Source organism: Symphodus melops, assembly GCF_947650265.1.
Source record: "Symphodus melops genome assembly, chromosome: 6".
Classification (NCBI taxonomy): domain Eukaryota; kingdom Metazoa; phylum Chordata; class Actinopteri; order Labriformes; family Labridae; genus Symphodus; species Symphodus melops.
Genome location: NC_136696.1, coordinates 1,186,563 through 1,202,626, shown reverse-complemented (window position 1 = coordinate 1,202,626; position 16,064 = coordinate 1,186,563). Strand labels below are relative to the sequence as shown.

General features: G+C 40.4%; 2 protein-coding genes across 2 annotated transcripts in view; one reads left to right on the top strand and one right to left on the bottom strand.

The window, feature by feature from the left end:
- LOC306825396 (uncharacterized protein) overlaps positions 1–16,064 on the bottom strand; it is a 498,202-nt gene that overhangs the window by 6,121 nt on the left and 476,017 nt on the right. The window lies entirely within an intron of this gene.
- LOC306825789 (uncharacterized protein) lies at positions 4,741–8,400 on the top strand (the record flags this gene model as incomplete). Its single annotated transcript, XM_079346745.1, has 9 exons — positions 4,741–5,165; positions 5,325–5,387; positions 5,582–5,638; positions 6,093–6,170; positions 6,365–6,442; positions 6,623–6,685; positions 6,874–6,936; positions 7,033–7,528; positions 8,391–8,400. The coding sequence occupies exons 1-9, from the start codon at positions 4,991–4,993 to the stop codon at positions 8,398–8,400; spliced, it is 1,083 nt and encodes a 360-aa protein (XP_079202871.1). The 5' UTR covers positions 4,741–4,990.

Genomic DNA, 16,064 nt, shown 5'->3' with positions numbered 1-16,064 from the left:
TGAATCCTGCAGCTTGTTGGAGTCCAGGTCCAGCTCTCTGAGATGGGAGGGGTTGGACTTCAGAGCTGAGGCCAGAGAAGAACAGCTGATCTCTGACAAACTGCATCTCCACAATCTGAATAAAGAATAAAAGAAGAGAATAAAAAGAATGATGAATGAGATGATAAGAACATAACTAGGTCCAATCAGTGAGTGTGTCCCTAAAATAAGTAGAGAGACTTTGTCATTGTGTTATTGTGGATCATTCAAATGTCAGCTTTCTACAGACATCATCCAAACATTCATCCAGCTGTTCATGTCAATAAAGACACCAACATGTTACTGATCTCAGTCAAGATTACACACCCACTACTCTACTGAGCTACACACACCTGGGACTGTCTGTGTGTGTGTGTGTGTGTGTGTGTGTGTGTGTGTGTGTGTGTGTGTGTGTGTGTGTGTGTGTGTGTGTGTGTGTGTACTTCATAATCAAATATATGTCAGTTCAGATAATCTTGTGTCTTCAGTTTTGAACATTTAATGGAGCTCAGCGTGAGTTCAGACAGGAAGACTGGTGTAATTCTTTCATTCATTCTGAAACCACACCCCCTACTACTATGTCTATCTCTCTCTCTCTCTGCTGAGCAGCTGATTTTGGGCGTGTATCATCCTGGAATTAACCAACCAGACTCTGCCACCAACTTTCTCAACCAATCAACCTGCTGCTGTCAAACACTTCAAACTCTCTCTCTTCCACAGTCATTCTGTTTCTTCAGGCTCACGCTGCAATATACGCTCAAATATGCGTGTTCATGTGTGCAGCTGGAGACGCTGCTTCAATCAGATTCAACTCAAAAGGAGAACGTCATCTCCACTCCAATGACCTCAGCCCCACGGGCAATGGCAGCACACGCTGGTGCAGGAAGCTGCCTGATCATCCAAAAAATCGGTGAAATCCGGTAATGACCTCAAAGCTGTATCTTTGTCTCCACACTGGCATAAATGTGGTTTCTCAGTGACAGCGCCTCTCACTCACAATACAGTCTGCTTCAAGAATAACAACAAAGTGATTGAGAGACTTGCAACCTACAAATACCTGGGTTTCTTCCTCCAAGAAAATCTCTCTTTCAAACGTCACATTGAGTGTCTTACTAAGAAACTACAAATGAAAATGGGTTTCTTGTATAGAAATAAATGTTGTTTTTCTTTTGGTGCCTGGAAGAGAATGTTCAAGCGGTTCTTTTACCTGTTATTGACTATGGTGATATTTTAGATATGCATGCAAATTCATCATCTTTGAAAATGCTAGATTCTGTAGATCATGCAGCATTACGATTTGTTACAAACACTGGTTTCCAAACTCGTGCTATGGAGAATGTTACTCCATGTGTACTATATGTACAAAGGTCTCATAGAATCTGTCATATAAAATGTCTGTGAAATGTCTTAGAATACTACATGCACAGCCTATCGGGTGTTTTGTTTTCCATCATTTCTCTCCCTTTATTCTGTTTCTCTCTGTACATGTGGGAAGAGTCACCCAGGCTCTTTCTCACCAGGAGATCTCCTTCTCAGCCTTGGGAGATGCTAAATAGTCATGTAGTGTCTTCTCTCACACTAGGGGATAGATGGTGCCCTGCCAGGTGGGCAGTGGCTCTATGTGGCGTGATGGGGAAGTGCTCTGTGTAGTGTGATGGAAATGTATGGATGGAAAAGTGTTCATGTTTGCCTTTTCTCGGGGCCTCTTTCTCTCCTCACCGTGTGAGAGAGGGGTCTTCCAACGCTGATTCTGCCTTTGAATAAATGTTCATTGAGACCAGATCCATCTTGGGGTTCTTTTCTGAACAGATCTTCTCACTCTTTATTTTCACTCATTGGTGAGGCAGTCTTGCACAAACTGCCTCCTTATCTGTATTCTCTACTGGCTCCTGGATCAAACGGTACCCGTAACATTCGGTCCGGCAGCCTTATTATGTATAATGTTCCTCGGACCCGCACTACATTTGGTGAAAGTGCCTTTAAATCTTTTGCTCCTTCATCATGGTGTAAACTACAAGAACACCTTAAACTGGAATCCTAAATCACATTGAACAATTTCAAAGGAAGGTAGAATATTTGACCAGTGTGTACATGTCTGGTTGCTGAGAACTGACGTGCTGATGGTTCAGTTGATGCTTTGAGATGTTTTATTTTGTTTTGTATTTTATTTTAAATGTGTTTTTTTGTTTTTAAATGTGAAACTGTTATGTTTAGTTTGATGCTGCCTTCTTGGCCAGGACTCCCTTAGAAAAGAGATCTTTTTCATCTCAATGGGAATATTCCTTGTAAAGAGGTGTCAGACTTTTTGTTTACTCATTGTCATGGTTGTTGTTTGGTTGTGTTTCTGTATTTCATCTTGTTTTAGTTTTCGTTCTTTCCCTAGTGTTTGTGTGTATGAATGATTCCTAATGTTTCCCTGTATCCTCCTATGTTGCCTCTAAGTTTATTTCCTATTACTTGTGTTTTTAGGTTCCTCGTGTTTCCTGTTTGATTTTGTAACATCTGGTTGAGGTTGTGTTTTCGGTGTCAAGTTTGACTTTGTAGTTGTCCTCAATGTTCTGGTCTTCAGTATTGTCTGGTTTCCTGCCTCTGTTTCCCTCCTGTCTTGATGACCCAGATTGTCCTCACCTGTCTCGTTAGTCTCACCTGTGTCTGATTAGCCCTGTCTATTTAGTCTCTGTGTTTTCTTACCCTCTTGACAGTTCATTGTCTTTTGTCCTTTGCTTGAAGTTACTTGTTTGCCCGTGTTCTTTACTGCCTGGATTTACTTTGTTTTGTTCCTTGTGGTTTTTTGGACGTTTTGGATTCATTAATTGAGTAAGTTTTGTTTTGCCTTTTGTTCAACAAATATTTTAGTTTTACTGTAATTGGGTCCTCCTCCCTGTTTTCTGCCTGCACCTGTGACACTCATGGTGTTATAAGTTTTATTTATTGCACACGGCTGCCAGTCATTCAATAACAGTTTTTCAGCATGAACAGGCTAGTAGTCCATTTTCTGTGCCTGGCTTTTATTCAACATATTGCTTGTTTCAACAGCTTTAAGTCATACTAGGGCTGCATAAATACTTGCAACACTGCTGTTATGAGGATTTGCCATAACCACATTATGACATCTGGAATTAATTCAATATTTAATTAACTACAGGTAATATATGTTTTATCTAACAAGCGATACTTGGCATGCACATGTACCTCGATTGACACCCGAATTAAATCTGACTTACAGTTACGGAACATGTCTTCGAATACATGTCGTTGAAGCCGGATCAAACTTGACGTAGCTCTCGACTAGTTCGTGCAAACATGATCATCAATTAGAATGGACTTTAGAGTGCTGAAATATCTCGAAACTTAAATACTGTCAAAGAAGTCTCTACAGACTTTTAAGTGCTTCCCTTAAAGGAAGGATGGTCGACTCTGATCCATTAGATGTCGCCATTGGGCAACAGCGTGACTCCAAAACCATTGAAACTGCATCGTCACATTAGTAGGCTAACAGTTGCGTCTGAGTAGGCTCATAGCCCCACAAATCTTTGCGAGCCATTGAAACTAACAGCGAGCTCAGTTTCTTTCTGTAATTCTGCAGTTTAACAACTTCATGCACAAAGGGATGAGCGGCTGGCCAGCCTTGGTGAAGCAGATATAGATCCTGTAAGCTCAGTCATGGTCAGAGATAGCAGAACTGGTGCGTCGCTCTCTTGGTGGACAGCCATGACTCAGAGAGACATTTACACAGGATATACTCGATCTCTGCTATATGCATTCTTAAATTGTTACTCATTTAGCCTTTAAACTATGTAATGGCCAGACTATCACAGTAATTGTGTTATAATTGAAGGTCGTTTCACTCTGACAGTTGTCCGGCTGACAGGTAAACCTGTGAGAGCTCTCTCTAATTCAGCAATGAGTCAGCACAGAGTAGTTTACTACAGCTGAAGTAAAAGTCATTTAGCATGCGTGTGGAACCGAACTTAGTATGGTGATGATAATATCATAGATTAAAGTGCATGTGGAGTTCTCACTATATTGTAATTCAACGGGGTGTGGCTATCCAGCTATTAGGACTTGTGCTCACGGCTACCGGTTTCTGGCCCCTCCACCCATACCAACCAGCAGCTCACAATCGACCTGCATCACATTGATAAAAGTTGGAGTATAAACAGTAGGCCACGCTCCCGTCAAGGCACATCATTTGGCGCCTAGATGAAGCACCTTCAACAGACCGATGGACTTGCACAGGAATATGTAATCCTGAAGGAAATCGGAGATGACTAACTTACTATTTAAGCGTAAGGTCTTCCAGCCCCTTCATACTAGTCATGGTCATGTGACCTCATTCAGCAGGTCGCATTACAATCGTGTCTCTTTAACATTAAATTCCAGCCGACGTGTCTGCTCATAAAGTCAATGCTCAACCTTTCATCATATTTCAATGGGCATCCCTAGGTTTTGGGGGGAACTTCACTTTGCATAGGCATGGCAGACTACAATCCATTTACATGATCAGTTAATCGTAATACAAATCGGATGAGTCGGTGGGTCTGCTGCACATTATGCAAACTGTCGAGTCAAACAGACGGAAGCAGACGGAAACATCTGCAGTGGTGTTGGTTCAGGCAGGCGCTGATATTATTAAGTTTGTTTGATCAGTCATTTATAGCGCGTCTCTTTATTTTTAACTCATTCTCCGCCATTGACGGAATATTCCGTCAATTGGAACCCAACCGTTCCCCGCCATTGACGGAATATTCCGTCAATTGGTGTTTTCAGTGTAATACGATAGGGGGCGCTCTGGCGGACATTGTGAAAAAGTTACAGGACTGTGGGGTCAAAAACAAACAAACAAGACCACCCGCGGGAAAGTAAAAAAAAAAAAAAACATCTCCTTTGTTCTTATTTTCGCGCCAGTGGCGTTCTATCAGTCTACGAGTTTGACGCGCGTCTAAAAGATAAGCTCTTGAATAGTACAAACATGCCGGCGCCAGCGAGGAGATATTCGGCTGCCCAAGCTTTAGAGTTAGTTATCGATTCAGACTCTGATAATTCATTTTTTGACGTTCGTGAAACTGATTTGGATGAAGACAGCAGTGGCGACATCGAGTGGAGGGATTCAGGACCTACATTCAGACCTTCAGGACGTGTAAGAGGTAAGATATGATCACATTATTTTTTTTGATTCACCGTGATAGCATACGCATCTGATAATTCATGAGATAACGTGACGTCGAAATAACATGTCTCTCATTTCTGTACATAAACTATGTACCAAACGAATTTTTGAAGGACATTTTATTGTTATTGTCCAGACACAGAGTCCAGGTCTCCAAGGTCCAGGTCTCCTTTACACAGACATACCCGAGGTGCAAGAGGTGAGTTATGATAAGGGTGTTTTATTTAGTTTGACAGTATGTTACTTAGATTGCATGATTATTAGACACTACACGACGAGAGCATCTGCTAACTTGGGAGAGGAGATGAAAAATAAATAATTTATCTTTCATTCTGTACAAAGTTTATCAAATGAATGTTTATATGACATTTTACTGTCATTTTCTAAACACAGAGTCCAGGGATTCAAGGCCCAGGTCTCCAAGGTCCAGACATTCCCGAGGTGCAAGAGGTGAGTTATGATAAGGGTGTTTTATTTAGTTTGACAGTATGTTATTTAGATTGCATGATTATTAGACACTACACGACGAGAGCATCTGCTAATTTGTGAGAGGAGATGAAAAATAAATAATTTATCTTTCATTCTGTACAAACTATTTACCAAATGAATGTTTATATGACATTTTACTGTCATTTTCTAAACACAGAGTCCAGGTTCCCAAGATCCAGGTCTCCGAGGTCCAGGTCTCCTTCTTACAGACCCACCGGAAGTGGAAGAGGTGAGTTATAATAACATGGTGTTTTATTTAGTTTGATGGTATGTTATTTAGATTGTGTAATTATTAGACACTACACGACAAGAGCATCTGCTAATTTGTGAGAGGAGATGAAGAAGAAATACTTTATCTCAATTTGTACACAAACCGTTTGCCAAATGACTGATTATATGACATTTTACTGTTGAGACACAGAGTCCAGGTTTCCAAGATCCAGGTCTACGAGGTCCAGGTCTCCTTCTTACAGACCCACCGGAGGTGCAAGAGGTGAGTTATAATAACATGGTGTTTTATTTAGTTTGACAGTATGTTATTTAGATTGTATGATTATTAGACACTACACGACAAGAGCATCTGCTAATTTGTGAGAGGAGATGAAGAAGAAATAATTTGCATCTCAATTTGTACACAAACTATTTACCAAATGAATGTTTATATGACGTTTTACTGTCATTTTCTAGACACGGAGTCCAGGTTCCCAAGATCCAGGTCTCCGAGGTCCAGGTCTCCTTCTTACAGACCCACCGGAAGTGGAAGAGGTGAGTTATAATAACATGGTGTTTTATTTAGTTTGATAGGAAGTTACTAAGACGATTATGACACGATACAAGACAAGAGTGTCTGCTATTTTGTGAGAGGAGATGAAAAACAAATGAATCTTTCATTTTGTACACTATTTACCAAATGAATGTTTGTGACATTTTACTGTCATTTTCTAGACACAGAGTCCAGGTTCCCAAGATCCAGGTCTCCGAGGTCCAGACATTCCCGAGGTGCAAGAGGTGAGATTTGATGACATGTTTTTTTTAGTTTGATAGTATGTTACTTTGATTGTATGATTATAAGATACTATATGAGAGCATCTGCTAATTTGTTAGAGGAGATGAAGAAGAAATAATTTATCTTTCATTTTTTACACAAACTATTTATCAAATGAATATTTGTATGACATTTTACTGTCATTTTCCAGATGCAGAGTCCAGGGATTCAAGGCCCAGGTCTCCTTTATACAGAAATACTCAAGGTGAAAGAGGTAAGATATGATATGAAGAGGCCGAAAAATAACGTTCCTCTCTTGTGCACATCACACTGTTGAATAAAAAAAAAAAGTCATTCTAATTATTTACAGGTCGAACACAGCAAAGAGGCAGAGGTCGGACCTGTGGATCTTATGGCCGTGGTGGTCAAGTACCTGGTGACCAAGCAAGAGGGTCTGTAAACCAGCCAGGTGCAGGTCCTGGTCCAGGTAATCTGATGTGGAAAGAAATGAACTGGCAACCAAAAGACTTTCCTTTCACTGAGAATCCTGGACCTCTAAATGATGCTGCTGCTCTTGATTCAGAACAACCGGTTGACTTTATTGAGTTGTTCTTGTCTGATGAACTGATACAGAACATTGTTGATCAGACCAACTTGTATGCAGATCAGTGTATTCAAGCTGAGAATGGTGCTTCTGCACATGCTAGAATTCATGCATGGAAACCGGTCACAGTTTCAGAAATGAAAACCTTCTTGGGGCTGTTTTTTTTAACGGGTATCATTCGTAAGCCTGACTTTGAAATGTACTGGTCTACAGATGACATTTTGGCCACCCCCTACTTCAACAAGGTCATGTCCCGCAACCGGTTTGAAATCATATGGAGGTTTCTGCACTTCAATGATAATGATTCAAGGCCAGCAAATAGCACTGACAGGTTGTACAAAGTCCGCCCTGTCTTAGATTACCTCGTATCTAAATTCAGTGAAATGTATCAACCTAACACCAACATTTGCATTGATGAGGGTATGCTTCTGTGGTGTGGACGGCTAGCGTTCAGGGTATACAATCCCCAAAAACCAGTCAAATATGGGATCAAATCCTACATCCTTTGCGATTCTGACACAGGGTACTGTTACAACATGAAATCCTATTGCGGAGCAGGCGCACCCCTGGGAGACACAGTTGTCTCTCTTCTTGATGGTTTAGCAGGTCATGGCTACAGATTGTTTATGGATAACTTTTACAATTCTGTAGACTTGTGTGAGCGCCTACTTGATCTGAAAACCCACGTCTGTGGTACACTTAGGAAAAACAGAGGCGAACCACCAGTTATTCGAGATGTTGGAAATGCTGACCTTAGGATTGGGGAAAAAATCATGCGTCACAGTGACAATGTAATGGTTTTGGCTTGGCGGGACAAAAAAATAGTGAAAATGGTGTCTACATTCCATCCCAACAACATGGAAAACATAGAGGTCTGGCAGAGAGGTCACAAAGACAAAATTCAAAAGCAAAAGCCAGCCTGCATTGTTGAGTACAACAATTCAATGAATGGAGTCGACAAATTAGATCAAAACATTGTGTACTACCCATTTGTCAGGAAGTCACACAAGTGGACGAAGAAATTTGTAACGTATCTCCTCGAAATCAGTATCTTCAATGCTTTTGTCATTTACAAAGCTAAAAACCCACAGGGCAAATTCAGCACTCTGCTCTCGTTTATCCAGAGTGTTGTAAAAGCATGGACGAACCAAGAGCCTTTGAGACATGCTAGTAGTGAGGAAGGAAGAGCTGACTCTCCACCTCAAAAAACACCCAGAGCACCGTACAACAGTGACCCAGGGAGAAGGATGCTGGACAATTTTGCAACTCGTGCACTTGTTCCGATCCTGCCAACAGCCAATAAGCAGCACCCAACTAGAAGGTGCAGGGTTTGTTCACGTAAGGGGTTGCGGAAAGAGACGACATACTACTGCAAAAGTTGTGGTGTCCCCTTACATTTTGGGGAGTGTTACACAGTGTACCACTCAAAGGCACATTACAATGCCTAATTTTATTTTTTGCTTCATTTTTCGTTTTCATATGGCTGTTGGCAATGCAAACAAATGTAAATATGAAGTTAGCTCTGCTTTTGAAGATGCAGTTTTCTCAGGTTTTTGTTAAAATATTTATTAAAATAACCAATATTTAAGTTTGTAAAAAAAAATACTTTAAAGAAAGTGTTTCTAAGTGTATATGAGAAGAAAAATGTATAAAGTTAGTGAGTTATCTCACGATTGTAAATGTTGTCATGCTACACTATTCAAAGAGAATGTCATTTTATGTAACTTTATTTATTTTAAAATATAACTTATTTTATATAATATAACTTTATTTTAAAATATAACTGTGAAATGAAAGCAAGAAGAATCAAAATGTAAACTCAAAATCATTTTTTTCTTGAAAATAAGTGTGTTTCACAAAAGTGCTGTTTTCTCAGCTTTTTGTCCGGAATGTTGTTTTTTTGTGAAAATTGACGATGTTCAAGTGCTGATAAAAAAAGAATGAATGAAGCTTGAATAAAACTGTTTTTTGTATGTGAAAGCAGAGGCTCTGATCTTTCTTTTGATGTATTCACTATTTACATATTCAAAGAAGAAAATATTCTGTGGGTCTTGAAAGATTGGTGAAAAGGGTGAAAAAGGCTGGCAACAATTCTAGAATTCTCTGGCGGGGAAAGAGTTAAAGACGGCTTGTTTATGCTTTATTGTGGTATTTATTTCATTGAAAAAGTGCTGTTCATAAACTGTTGCTGAAGCACGCGGGGTCAATGACAGACTTAATGAATTGATTGATGATGACGTTAATAAAGCAGTTTGCTTTACTTTACACGTGTGATTAAAAACATCAATGTGTGGGAGTTGGTGATGGTGTGAGGGTGACAATGTGTGTGTCTGTGTGTGTCAGTGTGTGTATGTGTGTGTGTGTATGTGTGTGTGTGTACTTCATAATCACATAAATGTCAGTTCAGATAATCTCGTGTCTTCAGTTTTGAACATTTAATAAAAATCAGAAACTTTCATTTTAAAAACTTAAAGAACTCCATTTAAAGTAGTTTGTTAAAAATCAGATTTGTTGATGATGCAGATTCAAACAAGAAAATCAACATGAACAGCATTCAATCTAAAACTTCATGGAGGTCAGAAACATGTGAACATGAAAATGTTTCAGCTGATAATCAAACACATGAGATGTAAAACACAGAGAAGAAGTGAACTGACCTCAGAATCTCCAGTCTGCAGTTTGGACTCTGCAGAAAATCACTCAGCAGCTTCACTCCTGAATCCTGCAGATTGTTGTAGCTCAGGTCCAGAAGTCTCAGATGGGAGGGGTTGGACTTCAGAGCTGAGGCCAGAGAAGAACAGCTGATCTCTGACAAACTGCAGTAACTCAATCTGAATAAAGAATAAAAGAAGAGAATAAAAAGAATGATGAATGAGATGATAAGAACATAACTAGGTCCAATCAGTGAGTGTGTCCCTAAAATAAGTAGAGAGACTTTGTCATTGTGTTATTGTGGATCATTCAAATGTCAGCTTTCTACAGACATCATCCAAACATTCATCCAGCTGTTCATGTCAATAAAGACACCAACATGTTACTGATCTCAGTCAAGATTACACACCCACTACTCTACTGAGCTACACACACCTGGGACTGTCTGTGTGTGTCTCTGTGTGTGTGTGTGTGTGTGTGTGTATGTGTGTGTGTGTGTGCTTCATAATCAAATATATGTCAGTTCAGATAATCTTGTGTCTTCAGTTTTGAACATTTAATGGAGCTCAGCGTGAGTTCAGACAGGAAGACTGGTGTAATTCTTTCATTCATTCTGAAACCACACCCCCTACTACTATGTCTCTCTCTCTTTCTCTCTGCTGAGCAGCTGATTTTGGGCGTGTATCATCCTGGAATTAACCAACCAGACTCTGCCACCAACTTTCTCAACCAATCAACCTGCTGCTGTCAAACACTTAAAACTCTCTCTCTTCCACAGTCATTCTGTTTCTTCAGGCTCACGCTGCAATATACGCTCAAATATGCGTGTTCATGTGTGCAGCTGGAGACGCTGCTTCAATCAGATTCAACTCAAAAGGAGAATGTCATCTCCACTCCAATGGCCTCAGCCCCACGGGCAATGGCAGCACACGCTGGTGCAGGAAGCTGCCTGATCATCCAAAAAAATCGATGAAATCCGGTAATGACCTCAAAGCTGTATCATTGTCTCCACACTCCCATAAATCATCAAAATGTTACTCCATGTGTACTATAGATAGATAGATAGATAGATAGATAGATACTTTATTGATCCCGAGGGAAATTCAAGTATATGTACAAAGTATATGTACAAAGGTCTCATAGAATCTATCATATAAAATGTGAAATGTCTTAGAATACTACATGATGGTGTCCAGGGAGGGGGGGTGAAGGTGTCCAGGGGAGGGGGGGTGATGGTGTCCAGGGGAGGGGGGGATGATGATGTCCAGGGGAGGGGGGGTGATGGTGTCCAGGGGAGGGGGGGTGATGGTGTCCTTAGAGGGGGGGTGATGATGTCCAGGGCAGAGGGGGTGATGGTGTCCAGGGAGGGGGGTTGATGGTGTCCAGGGGAGGATGTCAGAGTGGGGGAAGGGGATGTTCAGAGGGGTCAGGAGTTGAGGAGCTGGACAGCCCTGGGGATGAAGGTTGCTCTTCTCCTCTGTGTCCTGCAGCAGGGACAGCGAAGACGGCGTCCTGAAGGGAGCCACCCGAACCCTGAGAAAAGAGCGTGAGAAGGGTCCTGCATGATCTGACCAGCTAACCTGAGTGTCTGCTGCTCATAGATGGCCGAGAGAGTTCTAACAGGAAGTCCAATGACCTTAGAGCAGACTGTGGCTATGCTCTGCAGGCGGTTTCTGTTCTGGAGGCTGGTGGAGTAGAACCAGCATGTGATGGAGAACGTGATGATGTTCTCGATGAAGGAGTAGTAAAAACACGCCCCCTAGCTGCTCCGCATAGTGCTTCAGGACGCGGCCGCTGATGTTGTCTGGGCCAGGTGAGCTGTTCTCCCTTGTCTTCCTGAGGGCTTTCACCACGTCCTCTGTGCTGAAGGTGAAAGCTGCTGAGTCACTGGGCTTCAGCTTGGACATCGCTTCTTCCAGCTGGGTGCTGTTGTACTGCCTGTGTTTTCTTACCCTCTTGTCGGTTCATTGTCTTTTGTCCTTTGCTTGAAGTTACTTGTTTCCCCGTGTTCTTTACTGCCTGGATTTACTTTGTTTTGTTCCTTGTGGTTTTTTGGACGTTTTGGATTCATTAATTGAGTAAGTTTTGTTTTGCCTTTTGTTCAACAAATATTTTAGTTTTAATGTAATTGGGTCCTCCTCCCTGTTTTCTGCCTGCACCTGTGACACTCATGGTGCAGAGATTAAAGTAAAAAAATATGTTTTGACTGAAAAAAATTCGGCATGCCCAACCCACATGGTGTGCATTATATAGTGCTTTAACAGTAGCCCACTACATCCAAAGTGCTTTCCCGGCTCAAGCAGCTGCCACATAGGCACCGGCACACAGCGATAAATCAGAAGGACTATTAGAGATCTTTCAGCTCACAGAACCAATTCCCTAAACTTCAGCATCAATGACAGAAACAAAATGTTTTTTTAGGTTGGTCAGAACGGATCAATTCACTGTCAATAAGCACCATTGTTTTCTCCAACTAATTTATGTTGGTCTCCAAAAGGCCCTTATGAATATGGTCAAACCAATAATTTCAAGAAGGGTTTTACAAAGCTTATTTAAGAAATAATTGTCCACATTTTATTTAAACCTCACAAAAAAAAGACTTTGAACCTCAAAAAGAAACCTGAAAACCTGAAAAGTAAACAGCTGCAAACATAGCTATAGTGACAGTTTACTTTTTCTTTTTAGCCACAAAGCCAAATGTCTCAAGCATGGCTACACCTGACCCTCCTTTCTTTCTTTGGCTTGACTTTCTATTAGAAGTGGAGGCAGTGGCTGGCCCAGGGGCTCTGGAGTAGTGATGGGAATTCCGGCTCTTTTTAGAGAACCGGCTCTTTCAGCTCCCAAGTGGCCTTCAGATGTTTTTGGTGCTTAAATTAATTTATTACCAACAATAATATAAAACGAGGAACAATATGAATTACTAATGTAGAAACATGCATAATATCAAATGTTTATGACATAAACACTTATTTATACACTCTGCAGAGTTGCAGCTTGAAGAGGAAAAAGAAGAGAGAGAGGAAAAAACCCAAATAAAAAAGCGGCCTTGGCCAAGATTTTTGAAATATCGAGGTCAACATTCGAAAAACATTTATTTTAGGCAAAACTGTTTAGTGTGTCTTTGTACGAGTGTGTTGCTGCAATCATAAAATATATAAAACTATAACTGAAGTATTTGTGTGTGTGGTGTTGCTGCCTCACAATAAATAACAACTAAGGTGATCTCTAACTGTATATGAAGTGTTTGGTATAGGATATGGTGATTGACTGAGTGATATAGAGAGACTCTGGTCTTTGTCTGTAACTGGGTCCTGGTCTTTGTATGTAACTGGGTCCTGGTCTTTGTATGTAACTGGGTCCTGGTCTTTGTATGTAACTGGGTCCTGGCCTTTGTATGTAAATGACAGACTTAATCAATTGATTGATGATGACGTTAATAAAGCAGTTTGCTTTACTTTACACGTGTGATTAAAAACATCAATGTGTGTGTGTGCTTAAAGAGCATATTGCAGGTTAAAAAAAAGTTGAGATTAACACTTCATGTTGTCTGATAAAGGCTGTAGAATAAGTACATCAATTTTCTGTAAAATTTCTGCTGTTTTTAGCGTAGCTGTTTCGAACTCGCTTTTTTTCAATAATGCGTCACATGACGTCACATGAGGGAGTCATGTTCTGTTACTCTGCTTTGATCGGCTTTATGCGTACGTGTATGAGTGAATGAATGAAGCCTTTATTGCCCCTGGGGGAACTTGTCTTGCACCGAGAGCATGAAACACTTTACAAACAAACATTTAGAAGGCAACACAAAAGAATTAAAGCACAAAAAAACAGGCTAAAACATGATTAAAGAGGAGTAATGATACGTGGTAGTGAGTGAGAACAGACAGGATGCCTCCCTGCAGCACATTCAGGTGCACAGTGTAAGTGGCTGATTATTCAAAGTGTGTTTTGGTGAATTATTCCCACAACCTCAGAAACGATCGAACAGACACGTTGAATATTTCGGCATCAGACACAAAAGCGTTTCCTTATTAATTTAAATCTCTGGCTGTTTAATATCAAATATTATATAATATTATATATTATAATATTATATATTATTATATATTATTATATACGCAGACAAGCTTTTAAGGATTTGATCTGCTTTAATCTTCTGTTATATTCTCTAGTGTGAGCGTAATAGACACCGGACAGTCTGTATTCATATATGTAGTCATACGATTTATTATAAATCACACTCTGTTGCAACAGAGCGTGTGTGTGTGTGTGTGTCTGTGTGTGTGTGTGTGTGTGTGTGTGTCTGTGTGTGTGTGTGTGTGCTGTTGTGCATGTTTGTGTGGATTACGTTCAGTGGACGTGCGCTGTGAACTCACGTCAGGAGAATCCTGCATCATACACTGTATTTTCTATAACAACGTGAGCACTGGGCTGCATCAGGAATAAACAATAAAGACATGGTGCTGCATTTGCACAGGCTGTGTAATCGGGTTCTATGTCTGTCTCTCTCTCTCTCTGTCTCTCTCTCCCTCTCTCTCTCTCAGCGCGGCACCGTAATACGTTGTACAGATTTGCCGTTTTTACGAGCAGCTCCCATACAATGTAAAGGTGAATGATTGGCACTTGCACCTTCTACAAATTGTTTTTTAATTGATTGAATGTGATTACAAACTTTATATATGCTGATGTGAACACAGCACTCGCCCATATATGGCGAGCTGACACCTGTCACTCAGCAGGACGCCTGCTCCGGGTCTCTCCTCACACCACAGCTTCTCTCCTGAGGCCGTTATTCCTCTAATCCTGCCTGTTTCTGCTCTCTATCACATCTAACAGGTTCACAATAATAAGCCAGTGGACCATTATATGTAAAGGAATATATGTTTTCTTCCTCTTTATTGACGGGAGTGACACTCAGATCCATGATTTTCTATGTTAAACAGACGGGGATTCAGCGGGACTCCCTTATGTTACGTCACAGCCGAATGTGGAAGTAAAGAGCAAAGACTAAAACGTCTCCAGGAGACCCTGTGGGTTATTAACTTCTGAATTTATTTAAAAACAGTATTGTTAACGTATTTTCCTATGATTAGTTAAGTTTTGTCTTTAACCTGCAATATGCTCTTTAATAATCAAATATATGTCAGTTCAGATAATCTCGTGTCTTCAGTTTTGAACATTTAATAAAAATCAGAAACTTTCACTTTAAAATTTTAAAGAACTCCATTTAAAGTATTTTGTTAAAAATCAGATTTGTTGATGATGCAGATTCAAACAAGAAAATCCACATGAACAGCATTCAATCTAAAACTTCATGGAGGTCAGAAACATGTGAACATGAAAATGTTTCAGCTGATAATCAAACACATGAGATGTAAAACACAAACAGAGAAGAAGTGAACTGACCTCAGAGTCTTCAGTCTACAGTTTGGACTCTGCAGAAAATCACTCAGCAGCTTCACTCCTGAATCCTGCAGCTTGTTGTTGTTCAGGTCCAGCTCTCTGAGATGGGAGGGGTTGGACTTCAGAGCTGAGGCCAGAGAAGAACAGCTGATCTCTGACAAACAGCAGCTCTCCAATCTGAATAAAGAATAAAAGAAGAGAATAAAAAGAATGATGAATGAGATGATAAGAACATAACTAGGTCCAATCAGTGAGTGTGTCCCTAAAATAAGTAGAGAGACTTTGTCATTGTGTTATTGTGGATCATTCAAATGTCAGCTTTCTACAGACATCATCCAAACATTCATCCAGCTGTTCATGTCAATAAAGACACCAACATGTTACTGAGCTCAGTCAAGATTACACACCCACTACTCTACTGAGCTACACACACCTGGGACTGTCTGTCTGTGTGTGTGTGTGTGTGTGTGTGTGTGTGTGTGTGTGTGTCTGTCTGTCTGTGTGTGTGTGTGTGTGTGTGTGTGTCTGTCTGTGTGTGTGTGTGTGTGTGTGCTTCATAATCACATATATGTCAGTTCAGATAATCTCGTGTCTTCAGTTTTGAACATTTAATAAAAATCAGAAACTTTCACTTTAAAAACTTAAAGAACTCCATTTAAAGTATTTTGTTAAAAATCAGATTTGTTGATGATGCAGATTCAAACAAGAAAATCAACATGAACAGCATTCAATCTAAAACTTCA